General features: G+C 37.6%; 2 protein-coding genes across 4 annotated transcripts in view; one reads left to right on the top strand and one right to left on the bottom strand.

Annotated features, from left to right (window-relative positions):
- cep112 (centrosomal protein 112) overlaps positions 1-259 on the bottom strand; it is a 105,245-nt gene extending 104,986 nt beyond the window's left edge. The window contains exon 1 of one of the 2 annotated variants that reach the window (XM_055035640.1): positions 20-259. The gene's annotated coding sequence lies outside the window, so the exon portion shown is untranslated. The remainder of the gene's footprint in view (positions 1-19) is intronic. The other variant, XM_055035642.1, reaches the window with a different exon arrangement.
- Positions 260-1,929: 1,670 nt separating this feature from the next.
- Positions 1,930-14,755, top strand: part of prkcab (protein kinase C, alpha, b) — a 94,405-nt gene continuing 81,579 nt past the window's right edge. Inside the window, exons 1-2 of one of the 2 annotated variants that reach the window (XM_055035657.1) lie at positions 1,930-2,279; positions 2,438-2,469. In XM_055035657.1, the coding sequence (XP_054891632.1) occupies positions 2,113-2,279; positions 2,438-2,469 (199 nt within the window). In that variant the 5' untranslated portion in view covers positions 1,930-2,112. The remainder of the gene's footprint in view (positions 2,280-2,437; positions 2,470-14,755) is intronic. The other variant, XM_055035658.1, reaches the window with a different exon arrangement.

Raw genomic sequence — 14,755 nt, 5'->3', positions numbered from 1 at the left:
TACTGGAAAGGGAGATTACCTTGAATACGATTTTCGCCGCTCAAACGGCTTCAAACTCCCAACCTCACTTTACGACACATCCGTTTCCGAGGAGACGACTTCTCCCTCTGTCCAACAGAGGTCCCCGTCCTGCAGCAGTGTACTGTAATGTCTCATTTTCCATTGACTTTTGTTCATTCAGATTTAAAATTGGAAGCCCGTTTCCGCCACTCACATAAAACAGTAAAAAGTCATCATCAGATAGCATCTCATCATATTGAGAAACTATCATATTGGATCTCATTACGTTTATTTAATGAGATAATCATATTTTTAATCAGAGTGACAGAAAACTTTTACTTTTATTTAGTTCTGGCGTGTGTGAATTAACATGCTGTGTGTGTGTGTGTGTGTGGTTGAAATGTTTGCTACCTTGTGGGTCTGTTTTTTGGGGTCAGCCATATTGTGTCCCTGCTAAAGAGGAGGCCCACCTCAAGTCCAGCTTTATATAGAAAATTCAGTGATACAAAATGGAGGTTGAAGATTAACGTAACTAAAATACAATGAATTGTAAATTGTGCATTTTACCATACCGACGATATCTATCTCATATTTTGATAAATTGCCAGTTTATGAGGCTTAAGTCATGCACTGGTCAATGACACTATAAGTCAAAGGTTTCCCAGGCCTGGTGGTAAACTATTCAATTTGAATAGAGAGCAGGCAAAAGTGACCTACCGCAAATAGACAAGTCGTGTTGCCAAAGCAAGGTGGAAACCTTTCCACCTGCATGCCTGTTGTAGCTGACCAAACAGAAGAATAGAGAAGTTGAAAAGTACTGTGGCAAACAAACACACATTAACGATCCCTTATGTTCACAATTATAAACAAGAACTCAAATACCCACATCAACAAAACATACCAGACATTTGGAAGCCATGGCTTCTGACTGAAAAGCAGCTCCCTTTGCTTCTCGGATGCCCGGAAAAGAGACAACGCAAGCAGAGAAAGATTCCAGGATAACCTCTGTTGCTCTGCTTTGCTTCATATACCCTTTGGTTCCTACAAAGACGACTCATAGAGCAATTAGTGTGATTGTTTAACACCACTTACAAATGTCCTACTGTTTCTACCAATTTCTGTTATTGGGGACACTTCCATTAAGCCATTTCAGTCATAAATTTTATTTTTCATTTTTTTAAACCAAATGCCAGCAAAAATGAATATCCGTCACAATGATGGAAGAGAAATGTACCAAAAACATCAAGTAATTTGATTTAAAAATTTAAACCCAATATGGTTGAATGACAGGATAATTCATAGAACACGTGAAAGAAAATTTTAGGCCTTTGAGTTGCATTTAATTCAAAAATACCGTAGCCTACTTATCAATCCCATATGTAAAGTCACCATGCCATAAGAATGGCCGTTTTGCTTTCGTTTAGAATTGACTTTGACGTGCATTTTATTTCTTGAAAACGAATCCAATTAATCTACACTTTATTTGGAAGTGTAGATTAGTACACTTTTCCATCACGTCCACACGAAGGCGCACAACACCTGCAGGTGAAATCATACTTGGTCTGATGTGGGGAGGCGTCGCCTTTAAGAGCGACTCGTATTTTAACTCCTAAACGTCCTTCCGAAAGTGATTTCTAGTTATTTTAAAGTGTACAGTTTCTCCAGGAAAATGACAAATTGAGCTCAGTTAAAATCTGAAAAACAAAATGTACACTGCAAGAATAAGCCGAATTTATGAACATGTGGGAAATTTTAACACCAACTTGCTGAAAAAACATTAAAGGCTTTCGTATAACGCAGATCTTAATTACTGTACCCATCCGGATGCGTCACGACTTTACACTGAAGGCTTTCCTCCTATTACAATAGAAAAAAGCTGCATCGATGCGGCTTTCACGTTTAAGTAAAGTGCATGCGTTTTCATGAGTAAACGTGAAATATTCTCACGCAAGCTACGTAAACGCAGGCTGCTCCTCTCCGGCGTCACTTTGAATGAAAGCGAGCGCTCAGCTGAGGCGCAGTCAGAGGAGAGCGCCGCGCGTCAGGAGCATCACCGACAGCCGTCGGTACTAGGAAAGTTGTGGCTTTTTAAACTTTGTTCACTCCCCCGCGATGGCTGAGCATCTCCTACATTACAATGACTCGGCGGGGGTTGGGAACAGATTCGCCCGTCAAGGAGCCTTGCGACAGAAAAATGTGCATGAAGTGAAGAATCACAAGTTTACTGCGAGGTTCTTCAAGCAGCCGACGTTCTGCAGCCACTGCACAGATTTCATATGGTGAGTTGTTTTTTTTGTTTGTTTGTTTGTTTTTTTTAAATACGAGTTACTACATAGTCAGACGCATGTGAATTTAAAGCTTATTTTAGTTTAGCCAGTGTAAGAGTTGATCTTAAAGCGTCATTCAGCTTCAAAAACCTTATTTTGTCTCGTTGCAGGGGATTTGGGAAACAAGGATTCCAATGCCAAGGTAGGGCATTTTTGTAAAAATGTCCTTTTCGTGGGTTTTTAAGTAGATCCTCTGTGCCATTGATTCATTGATGAAAGGAGACTGGTGTGGCTAAAAGTTTTATTTTTCCCCTTCAAATGAAGACTTCTCAAAAGCAGGCCAGTCTGGAGAGAAAAAGTAGACTGTGCGAAATGTTGTGTTTTAGTGTTACTTTAACTGTACAAGACATACCTTGGCATTTTGCAAGAGTTCCCCTCAAGACCTTCACACTCTTGCCATATTTCCCCTTTGTAGTCTGGAGTCAAAAAGCCTTTGGTGCTGGTAGCCATTCTTGGACTGAATGATGAAGCTTTTACAATGTGGCAGAGGTCTGGACAGCTCAGATTCAATTCAAGGAGCCATAAAGTTGTATGTGAAGTCAGACTGGAAGCGTCTTGAAGGAACATATGGTTTTGGAAACCAGGCATCAGTATGAGGAAAGCCAAGCCAGTTTGGAGAGCACAGTTAAGTGACATATCAATTTCATTACCATGGCCAAATCACTCTGGTGTACTCCAAGATAAACTTTGAGGCTTTGGAATTTCAGGTTCATACTGCTGAGATGGTTGTCTTTGCCTGGGGATATAACTAGGTGAAACCTCTACCATATTTGAACCCTGGTATGAAGAAGCAGTGTGTAGAAATCCTGGACCTGTATCATTAGAGTCAACCTCTTGATTGACTAGTGATAGTGGGTGAACCAGTCACCGGTTCACCCACTCCTTCTCTGGCAGGAGACAGATGCTCCAAAGACTCAGAAGTTGTAGTCTCACCAAGGCTGAGAGGGGCATTCAAGGACAGTTAGAGGTGTGGACTGAGCTTCATAATCAAGGATAGGCTGAGTTTGATCTACCAGCTAGCTGCCAGATTGCAGAGGAACTATGATTGGCTGAAAAACATTTGACTCTCATTGTGTAGAAGTGCCATTAACACTAATGTGTTGTTTCACAACCATATTTTGGGTTGACTGGAAACAATTTCAAGGGTTCGCTGCTGGAGAGTTCTTGTATTCTTAGTTTACAATTCTGGACAGCTCATTACTCAACAGCTCTCCTTCCCCTTCCTCCAAGGACATAGTCTGAAAAGTCATTTACATCCACAAGGTTTATCTTGTCATGAGTTTGGTGATATATAGTCCCTAAAAAAAATAATAATAACAATATAATTATATATATATATATATATATATATATATATATATATACACACACACACAAAGTGTAATACATTGTACATGTAAAAGTTTTAATAAGGTTAAATAAAAGCTTACCTTGCCCCTCAGTAAAGACACTGCTATCCAACAGCAAAGAAATCCAGCCAATCCCACAACAGCTAAGCAAATTGTCACTGATACAAACACTGAACATAATTGGTAAAGAAATATACAACAGAAGGAGTCCAAGAGCCATGGCTTCTGATTGAGAACAACACCAAGCAGATTAGAACTGGACCCGAGACAACTCACTGTCCTGACACTTATAACTTCCTGTCTACATTTTATATAGGCTCCCCAATGTGTTGCTGGTCATGGCCACTTCCAGCTGCAGCTCATTGAGCAATTAGTGCTTATTGTTCAGAGGTGTGGCAGCTGAGCACAGCCACCCTCTGACTCAGTGTGAGAGCTGTAAACATTACACGTGACCTCATGCTGAAGCCATAAGCATATAATAATTTGATACGTTGACTGGCAGAAAGGCTTTTCACTCAATAGATGACAGAGCTTATCCTTTTCTTGCAACATGCTCCCACATACCTGTCCTGTTATATTTGCAACAGATCAATCAACCAGTCTTCTATTGCATTGCACAATGATACTGCAGCAAGATGTCATGGTTTTACCACTGCACACTGAGTTCCTTTCTTCCAGACACATCTTCTCGTTTAATTTTTATGGTTTAACATTATGTTGTGGCAAAATACTCAAAGCCTTCCTTGATGTTACAAAAGGTTGGTGTTAAAGAAGTGTTTATGCGAAAGTAACTCCATTGAACCCTGATGTATCTTCAGCTCTTGAAGGTTTTTTTCTTGTTCTTATAGACTGCATGCATAAAATATAATTTGTAGTAAAAACACATAGCAAGTTCTCCAGTCTGCCATAATAAGTTCTGTATTTGTAGGTAAACTTCACAGAACTATTAAGAGGCAAGAGACAATATTATTACAGAGTATTAGAGTACAGAGTTGAGAGATGTTTGTTTGTGCATCTCATTTAATTGAAATATCAAAAATAATTTATTGTAGTATTTCAGTTCAAAACCGAAACTTGTTTTAATTTCTGTTAATCCTGCCTTTTTTGATATATAAATGGCAGCCTACTGAAAAGTATGTGCATGTACTGGATATTATATGGTCTCAGTATTTGTTTAGGGTCTCTTTTGCATGAATTACTGTGTCAATGCAAAGTGGTAGGCCAATGCACAGACTTTGGTCTTAAAAATAAAACTTGAATCAACAACAGCATCCCTCATCAAATCATCATTGACAGTGGAAATTTCACACTATACCTCAAGCAGCTTGAGTTATGTACCTCTTCACTCTTCCTCCAAACTCTGGGACATTGATTTCAAAATGAAACCCCAAAATTTACTTTCATCTGAAAAGAGGGTTTTGGCTCACCCAGTTCTTGTTGGCCCAAAAAAGACACATCTGACAATTGTGTCTGGATTGGGAGTGTCTGGATTGGGAGTGACTTGGGAGTTGTGGTAGGTCTTGTGAATCTCAACCAAACTCTCAAACTGGTTTTGATTTAAAATCTTCTAAAGGCATCATTTATCTTTGTTGTTCAAGTACCATTTTCTACTCCAGTTATTTCTTGTCAACTTTCTTTAATATTTTTGGATACAACTTTTCTTGGAGAGGGAGCATCTTAAGGTTTGAGCTTTGGAAAAAAACAAACCTATGTACAGTGTATAATATTGTTCCACTTTTTTGAGTTGAGTTAATGAAATACGTTTTGCTTTTGGTAATATTTAATTCTTTTTAGATGCACCTTTTTAGATGCAAATTTTTACATCTGACTCCATGTTAACTAGTTTCAGTTTCCTGAAACTAGTTGACTTACATTGCAGAAAATTCTTATATGGAACAATATAAAGTTAAATACTTATGTTTCAGCAAAATCGGTTGTTATAGTGATCCTAGGGACCATGTTGTAGTGGGTGACAATGTGCAAGACTCGGCTCCTATGCAGATTATTTAAGAGATTTGTAGGCAGAGGAAAAAGTTCTGCTTCTGGTTTCCTACGGTGCATTGAAAGCTTAACAGCACCTCTACTGCTCAGCTATGAGTTCCAGATAAATGTTTAAGTAGAACTAAGTTGCAGGAAATGTTATTATTATTATTAACAAAGGGGATTGTGTGGGTGCAGGACAGAGCTTCTGCAGTCCCCCAGGAAATAGCTGGTCAGTCTTCTTGATTTTGCATTCATCTTTTTCTTTATTTAGGATAGATTCCAACAAATAAATATTTTTGAAAGATTGTGAGGCACATGATTTTAATGAAGAATCCTACATTTAGTTGTTTTTCTTTAATTATCTGGAATATGTATTTATATTGTACAGGACCTTGGTATACAGTTACTTTTTGGCTGTGGGATGATCTGCTGTGGAGAATCAGCATCAGTGACACATCCTGTCATATGGACATGCTGAGTTATATACTACAGACTAATATTATGTAGACGTCACCACTATTCCTTTATGCTGTGCCCATAAGTGGTTTTTAGTTTCTATTTTTTGTGACTCATGCAGTTATTGTGTCAAAAAAAAGTTTTGCTGAAAGTTGAAGGTAATAGTTTTATTTCCATATGATTTAATATGGATTTTTAAAACTTATTTTATTTGCTTAACTTTGATTTCATCAGGAAAATCCCATTGATTTTTTTCTGGGTCCTCTTATTTCTTTCTAAAACAATCTGAGGGGAGTTGGATTTTTTTTTTTTTGATTTTCTAATTTGATAATTTAGCAAAATCATGCTTAATTATTCAACAACACATTATAACATATGGTAATAAAAAATATTATTTCAATTTTTAAAGAGTATATTGGCTATAAGATCCGAAGAAGTGATGTTTTTGGGTAAAGTCCTAAATTTCTATATTTTTAAATGAATTTGTTTTATTTTGGTGATTATTTGCAGTAAATTGTACTGAATATAAATTTTGTGGACTTTCTGTTGTATTTGCATGTCCTTGTGGTGCATAGATGAATTTTCTTTGCATAATTTGATTTCCTCCTGCAAATATTGTGACTGAGTTATTTATCCACACTGGCCCTATAAAGGATCAGTGTTCAAGGTAGGTCCTATCAAGGATTAAGTTAGTATAAAAATCAATGAATCATTGAATGTCACTATTATTTTCTTAAAAATATCTCAACACTGAGATTCCACCCCATTCCGTTGTACTACTTACACAAAAAAAATGTTTGGCATTGGCAGAGAGGATTTTGCAAGTTTTTCACATGTTCAGCCCACATACTCGATTCTGCTGCCTAACATACAAATGAGTTTCGCTTTGAAACGTGATACAATTTAAAGGGAAATAAACAGGTGTTTCAGTGGTATAGGTTTTATTGCAAAGAGGTGTTGCAATAAGAATGACCAAATACAAATTACCTGATTACTTGGTGTGCATAGTTTAGTATCTAAGCTGCATTGTTTTTGTTAGAATGTGAAATAAGGTAGAGGAAGTATATCCTTGTTACCTGGTGGTACTAGGAGTTTGAATGTTCTCCTTTAAGTATGTCAGGACCTCCAGTTTTCTCTTGAAGTCAGTTTAGCCCATAGTTGCTTATTGTTACAATTTTATACTCAGTAAGGCGGTAAAAACTGACATTTTAAAACCACAAACCCACAAAAACAAGAATGTTTGGGGGAGAACAATAAACTAAACAGAAAAGAAAAAAATAAAGAACAGGACCAAATATATGTGACACATATATTTGATGGTAATGCCAGTAAATTTGAAAAATGTCAGCAGCACATATTTTCTCCACTTTTTAGCTTTTATGGTCACATGGCGCTTGTTCTGTATTTTTAATTCCTTTTTGTGTGTGGATATGTGTCCATCATTAGTTTTGAACTTGACAGAAATATATGACTTGTAAAATATTACTTAAAAAGATGGCAAATGATCTACATTAGGGACTTAGATGAGGTCACAGGTGCGCAACCAAAAATATGAAAAATGTAGATTTCTGCCTCAAAGAAGTAAATGAGCACTGTCACGTCAAATGTGACTGAATCAGATTCTAGTTTATATTCTACCTTGTTTCTTTGTTCTAGTTTTTTTTTTTTTTTTTTTGTAGTTTTTTGGTTAATAAATGTGTATTGTGTATATTGTTCAGAAAAACAAAGAAATAGTATAGCTATAAAAGATTTAGCTCGATTTAGCAGTGTTTAGAAATGAAAAATAACAGTTTTGCTCATAAAAACCATTACCCATTCGGACCCTGATTGAAAATCTGAGACACGTTGATGATTATTATTGTTCCAAAGCAGCTAGAATATATATCAGCATATATGAAAAGTATACATCCTCCTCCTACTTTGTGTCAGGTCACTCAAAGAGATTGAATGTCTCAGAGTTAGATCACTTGTCAGCATGGCGGATGCTTGGCTCCTTCCCCCTTGCATCCTCCTTCTGCTCCTTCCCAGTCTTTGAAGTTGAGTTTCTGTGGAAAATGACTGTGCCATCTGGAGAGTTGAGAACCGATTGCTGTGAGGAGAGTCCCGTGTCTGGACACAAGAAAGTCAAGAGTCGGTTGTGAGAGAGGCGATTGGAAGAAGAAAAGGACAAAGGAGTAATAATCTAGAAACTGTGGAAAGAATCAGGGAGATGTGAAGGCATAGGTGTGAGACTAAACACTGGAGGATTTTGCAGTTGTATGTGTGGAAGTGTGAGGGTGAAGAGATTATGATGTCAAAAATGGGCTTTTACACATTTTGGCTTCTTGATGCCAAACTTTGGCAGAGATGAAGCAAACAGTGTGACCACTCAGAGCAGTGAGAAGAGAACTGAATGAAACTGGTTTGTAGTTTGTCTGGCCAGTTAAGTGCGACTTCAGTACATTTTCAATTTGGTGAAATGAAGTCAGACAATATTTTCAAATCAGGCTTGCAGCATGGGTGGGGTGGGAGTTTGGGGAGTTAATAAGGAGATTCAAAGGGACATGGAGTATTAGTTTTCTGTTATACATGTTTATGTTGCTTAGGCGTGTCAAACTATTTGATTTGTTAATGATGGATGATAGTTATGGTGTACTCACACCAGTCCTTAGATCTCCTTGTTTAGTTTGGACCAAAAACAGATTGTATTTACTTTGTTTGGTGTGGTTTGCTTTCACACTGTGCTTTTTTGCAATTATAATTTGTAAACAAAGTCATGTGGGTGACAATCATTGCTGCAATTGATGGGGTTGAAAAAGAACATCTTTGGAAAGTCCTGCTTGCTGCATTTCTGCAATATTAAAACTGAATGCAATAACGCTCGTGCTAGCCAGAAAATGCCAGATCTGGTACTATTTTAGCAAAATCAGTATGCAGTAGCATTAGCATTAATACTTAAGAACAAATTTTTACCATAATGCTCAGCGATGATGGCTTGTGAAGTGCTGGGATTAGTTTGGACAGAGGCAGGTCTGTATTCACACCACAAGCAAACTGCACCAAAGTTTGTTTGGTCCAGTTATTTGGTCCGCACCAGAATTTACTTTAGTATATTCAAACCTGTACAAAAGGTCAGAACCATCTAGGGAAATGACCTGATCAGTTTAGGCAGTACCAAATGTGACAGGTGTTAGATACACAGACTAAACTACAAACAGGTGGATTTTGATTACCAACATAGGAAACATAGATGAGAATTGTTTTTACCGAATATTAATCAGGGTTATCAAAGAGGTTTAATACAAATACATACCACATTTTTCAGATCTGAATTTGTCAAAAAAAGAAAAGAAAAAAGAAAACTAGGTACAATTCTAATAAAATTACTGAGAATTGTGGTTGTAATGTGGCAAATATGAAACCTTTTTAACTGATGCAGTTAACACAAGCAGATTTACTAAAGGGCATTGGACAAGCATAGATAATTTAATGTTTGGAGACCAGTCCTTTTCCTTCCTTCTATTGTTTTCTGTCTCCATGCAGCTCTCTGCTTCCATGGAGACACCTCTGGTGCTACAATCAGACCTATGTTTTGCTGCATCGTCTGAAAACCATTCACATACCTACTCTTGTTTCCAATCCAGTGCCTTTATCGGCTCATCATTAGGTCTTAATTATTGTGTATTTATCACTTGCACAGATGAGCAATGAAGTGTAGGTTACTTTATTTCAACTTGAGGCATTTATCAACGCTGTGGGTGACATTAGCTTGCATGTGTGCTGACGTGACTGTGGTGAAAACTGTCACAGAACCTTAATGGCAGCGTGGGTGTGGAGCCAATCACTCAGGAAAAGATCATTAACCAATCAAAGAACAGAAACAGTTGAAACGGGGAGAGAGCTGAGCAACTCCTGGAAAGGAGTCCCAAACAATGTCTTGCTACATTAGGAGCTGGTGCTGACTTGGGCTGTTGTAGTGATTTGAAGGGCCCTCCTGTGCTCTGATGCAGGTGTAAAGATGTCTTAATGAGTAGGACCTTTTTCATGGAGACATGATTTCACATAAATATTATATTTTTTTCTGAAGATAAGTTGATTCTGAATTAGTTAGAAATTGACAAAAACGAAACCATTGTGTCAGCATTCAAGTAGCTAAAATCTATTATCCCAGAGTGTTTCAATGCCTCAGGGTGAACAAAAAAAAGATATAAAATACTTCTCAAGTCTTGTCAGGTACTCTTTCAATATTGAGTAAAATCAACAGCCTTCTTCTTCTTCAAAATAGAAGGGAAGTAAATTTAACCATTTAACATATATAAATTGGTGTAAGTCGGCTTCTCCTCAGAAAATGTGTCTTTCTAGCATGTCTCCTCCCTTCTTGTCTTTTCTCCCTACATTCAGTCCCTCAGCCTTTCCTTTCCTTTTACTCCTTGCTTTGCCACTGTAACAACAAAGTGGGCCATTTCCATTTTGTTATCATGGCAACAGTTCATCTGGGCTGTGTCAGGTTGTGTTTTATGTTATGAGATCTATTCCACTCCCTTTGGCTACCCTGTGGTGGTCTTTATCTCTCTTAATTGTACTGCATCGTCACCCAGTTAAAGCTACAGTAGACAACTTTTATATAAATATGCTGTTCGCATATTTATCAAAACTGTCACTATATCCGGACAGTGCAGTACAAGACCGATCATCTAGGTCGAAAACCACCACTTTGATATTCAGAAAACACATCTCCTGGTCAGAAACAACCAATCAGAGGCAGGAGGAGTGTCTTAGCAGTGTCAGTCATGCTTGTGTAAGTACTGCTCACAGCCAAGCCCCACACAGAACATATAAGCTATGATAATGGTGGATAGACAACCAAAATAAAAGATACAGGAAAATTATGTGTCATTATTGGCCATGCTTACTAGTCTGCACATTACGGCAGGCTCCACTGTGAGAAAGGAGCTAAGTATTTCATCCAGATATATTAATATTTTCTTTGCTTGTTTAAGTAATTTCAGGTAAACGTGACAATTTTCTGTTACATAGATTGATTATGCAATCATAAATGTCAAGTATTTATACTTGCAAACTTTGTTACTTTTAACATACTCCTAGTAAAAAAAAAATCTATTACTTCAATAGGAACATTTATTTTAACTAGGAATGTCAGGCTGTACATTCAATACTTGAGTAAGGCCACTTTTGTATGAATTACTGTACCAGTTCATGTCGGTTCAATTAGCCTGTGGCTCTGCTGAGTTGTTAAACACAGATGCCATAATGCAACATTTTTCTGTGTAGTTTGACTGTGAGATAAACTGTCTGGAAAAAAAAAAAAAAAACAAAGCTGTTACATCTTAGTATAATTGTGAAGACTTGTTTTGTCTGCACTATTCTTTGGGCAACCCCACAGGTTTTTTGTCACAATTAGTTCTAAAAGTTGAAGTTCTTCCCATCTAGTCATTCTTAGTGAGCTGGAAACTTGACACTGATTAATAAAATCCTTCATTTCATCTTTCTTGGATTGACTGAAATCTTGGTACATCAAAGTGCATAACGATGTGGAATAATTTTGCACTCCCCTCTTGACTAGTACCTTTGTTTAGCTACAATATATAATCATTAAATTGAACAGAAATAAACAGCTCTCCAAGAATAGGTAATCAATCAAACAATAATGGATTTATCAAGTATTGTGTTTGGTCTTCATTTTTGCCATTTTCTTGCTTTTTAAAGGTTTATTTCTTAGCAACTTCAAATTGCCTCAAATTGCATGACGATGTTATGGTCATGTAGAAGAAGAATAAGAAGAAGAAAATTGCTAAAAGAAACCCCAAACAAAGTCTTAAGTAAAACTTAAAAAAAAATTTTCAGATCTAACTGAATACAAGGAAGTAGATGAAAATATAGATAAACTAAGGGCTAGTGTGAAAAGTTTTAAGAAACACTTTAAAAGCATTACTGAATCTTAATCATTTATTGTCTTTGTCCATCAGAATTCTTTGTGACAGACTGCATAATATTCCTTTTGCCATCATCAGTAGCTACTGTCAACTTTCGTTTCGCCAGATTTGACTCTGCAGTGTGCCATCGTTACCATGGTGACATTCCCCGGCCCTCACGCTGCCAAATATTTGCCAGCAACAGCCCCAGGCAAACACTCCTCCTCTAAGAACCGCTTCCTCCAAGTAATCCCCAAATGATGATCCAACATGGGAGCGTGGCATCACATCCTCAGCTTCCATTTACACGAACAAAATGCTCCTCAATAGCTGTGACAATGCTATTGTTAGCCTGTCTGGGTGGATGTATTGTGCTCCCTTAAGACAACGACAATCAAACCCTGAACGAGGCAGACCTGCAGCCCTTGCAGATCACACCCCAGACAACAAACCCCCCACCCCCCACAGTGGATGCATTTTTAGCTCATTTTGCAACCAGTTCATCCTCAAATCGCTTCGGTGCTGACCATTGAAAGTGCAATATTTTTCTTTCAGCAGACTGTCTCAGCAGACCGAGTCACAGTGTTGCGCTTGTGTAACGCAGTGTCATCTGGTGACATTAAAAAGGGGTCTCTTTGGAAGCTCGGCGGCATTACTCAGCTGAGAGTGGGTAGTTAATTGTCAGGGAGCTGCCTGTGTGTTTTTGCTGAGACACAATGCCGTGTAATGTGATGACACATTCTGTTCCCTCGTAATCTCTGTTTTAAAAACACAAAGGCAAAAGAGCAGTTGTCGGAGGCCCTGGAAAGAGCAGTCTCAGAGGAGGCCGTTTTTAAACACATTTGAGGAAATCTGTCAAAAATAAATAAATACAAAATAAAAAAATTAAAAAACCTGTGCATGCGTTGCGTCCAAAATTAATATCACAGTATGAGAATGATAAAAGAGTGCTTTACTTTTTTGTTTCCAAAAATGGCTCAAAGTGGCATCGTAGAAATACGACAAGTTACCTCTCAGCCTGTGGCACAGATTGAACCTTTTCCTGAAGGATTGTATTTTTAGATGCTAACAGTGTTGTGATTTTTGCTCCCTTATGGGATTCTCCTGTTTTTGCCCTTTTTTTTTTTTTTTTTTTTTTGCTACATTTAGTTTTCAGATCTTAAAAGAAATTTAATTTTTAGACAAACATAAAAAGAGATGTATAAGGTGATAATTTATCAAAGAAAAAACCTGGCTTCATATGTCTACTGCTTTAGAATTGTTTTAGTTCAGCCAAATTGGAGGTTTTTCAACCATGGATGCTCTATTTAAGTGCATGGCCCAAAGTGACCCTGAGCTAAAGTTTATGAATTGTTTAAGAGATAAATTTGTGTCTCCTTCAAATACAGCACATTGTCCAAGTCTTGGCTCAACAAAACAAGACCAGACTATAGCACTACTATCTCTATACTCACTGTATATACAGTATTATGTTCTTGTTTTTGTAAATGCTGTGTTACATTTAAGCCAGATGTAATGGGACACACCTGCCAAAATAATCAGCTTTTCACTTGGGGACCATCAAGATGACTTGGGGCAAGGTGAGATGGACCTTTGTGGTCAGCAATAACGAATGCCATTATCCCTTCCTTTCTTGTTGAATCATGAACACTGACTTTAATGTAGGCAGGCAGGCTGTGTTTTTGTGATCTCCTGGATGACTCAATCTCACCCAACGTACTTTTGGAGAAGGTCTGCTTTGCCAGTTATTTTCTCCATTTGTAGATAATTTCTCTCATTGTGGTTCACTGGAGTCCCAAAGTCTTATAACTGATTGAAATGTTTTTCACTTTTTTTCTTGTCTTTTCTTTTTTCATTTGGTTGGGCTCGATGTGTTTTTTTTTTTTTAAAGATATTGCAGCTTTCTTCGTGCTGTCAGGCAAGTTCTATTGAAGTTCTATTGAAGTTATTTATTGATCCTACAGGTCTGGCAGGCTTTGGCCTGGTTGTTTGGTTTGAAAATCTTTTTGACTTTAATACTTAAAAAGATTATTTGAATTGACTTAGTCTGTCTTTGATAGCAAAGTTAGTTTGATTTTAGTCATTTAAATGTGATAAAACACTGAAAAATGTCTGTGGGGACAAATTCCTCTTCATTGCGCTGAATGGTATGAGCTATTCTGCCGCTGATTTTTTTACATTTATTTTTTAGTATAATCTATTCTAGCTTAGTCTGAGCATGCGCTCCGATTCGCCTTTTCTGAGCATGACAGCATGCTGAACCCACCTTCATCCATAATAGATTAACACTAATGATTTATATAAAGGACACAATTAGAACATAACAGATGACCTATATTCCCGCCCCATTCGATGTTCGTGTAAATCTATAACAGTGTCACTCGGACTCAGACTTTAAGTGAGCAGATCAATACATCTAGTGTGTATTTAAGAGCAATGGGCAGCTCTCAGCTGTCTTTTTCTAGACACAAAGACTCCTCCCAGGGGAATTATGCACAGACGTGCTCACTTCCACTCGTCGGGCCGCTCCAGCTGTGCTTAATGAATTTGGTGGTGATTACACCCACAGCTATTTCGGGAAAGGTTTAAGTCAGAAGCATCAGTCTTGACCCACATAAGGTGAGCACGATGTGCATGCAGGGGATTTCAGCATCACTGAAATCTGGCAGTCTTTTTGATTTGAAGGTGTTCAGGTGGAAAGCTTCAAATGCGCTAGAAAAAAAATATT

The sequence above is a fragment of the Poeciliopsis prolifica genome, unplaced genomic scaffold (genome assembly GCF_027474105.1).
Source record: "Poeciliopsis prolifica strain line A6 unplaced genomic scaffold, Auburn_PproV2 SCAFFOLD010, whole genome shotgun sequence".
Taxonomy (NCBI): Eukaryota; Metazoa; Chordata; class Actinopteri; order Cyprinodontiformes; family Poeciliidae; genus Poeciliopsis; species Poeciliopsis prolifica.
Note: the sequence above shows the minus strand (reverse complement) of the source record. Positions and strands in the feature narration are given on the sequence as shown.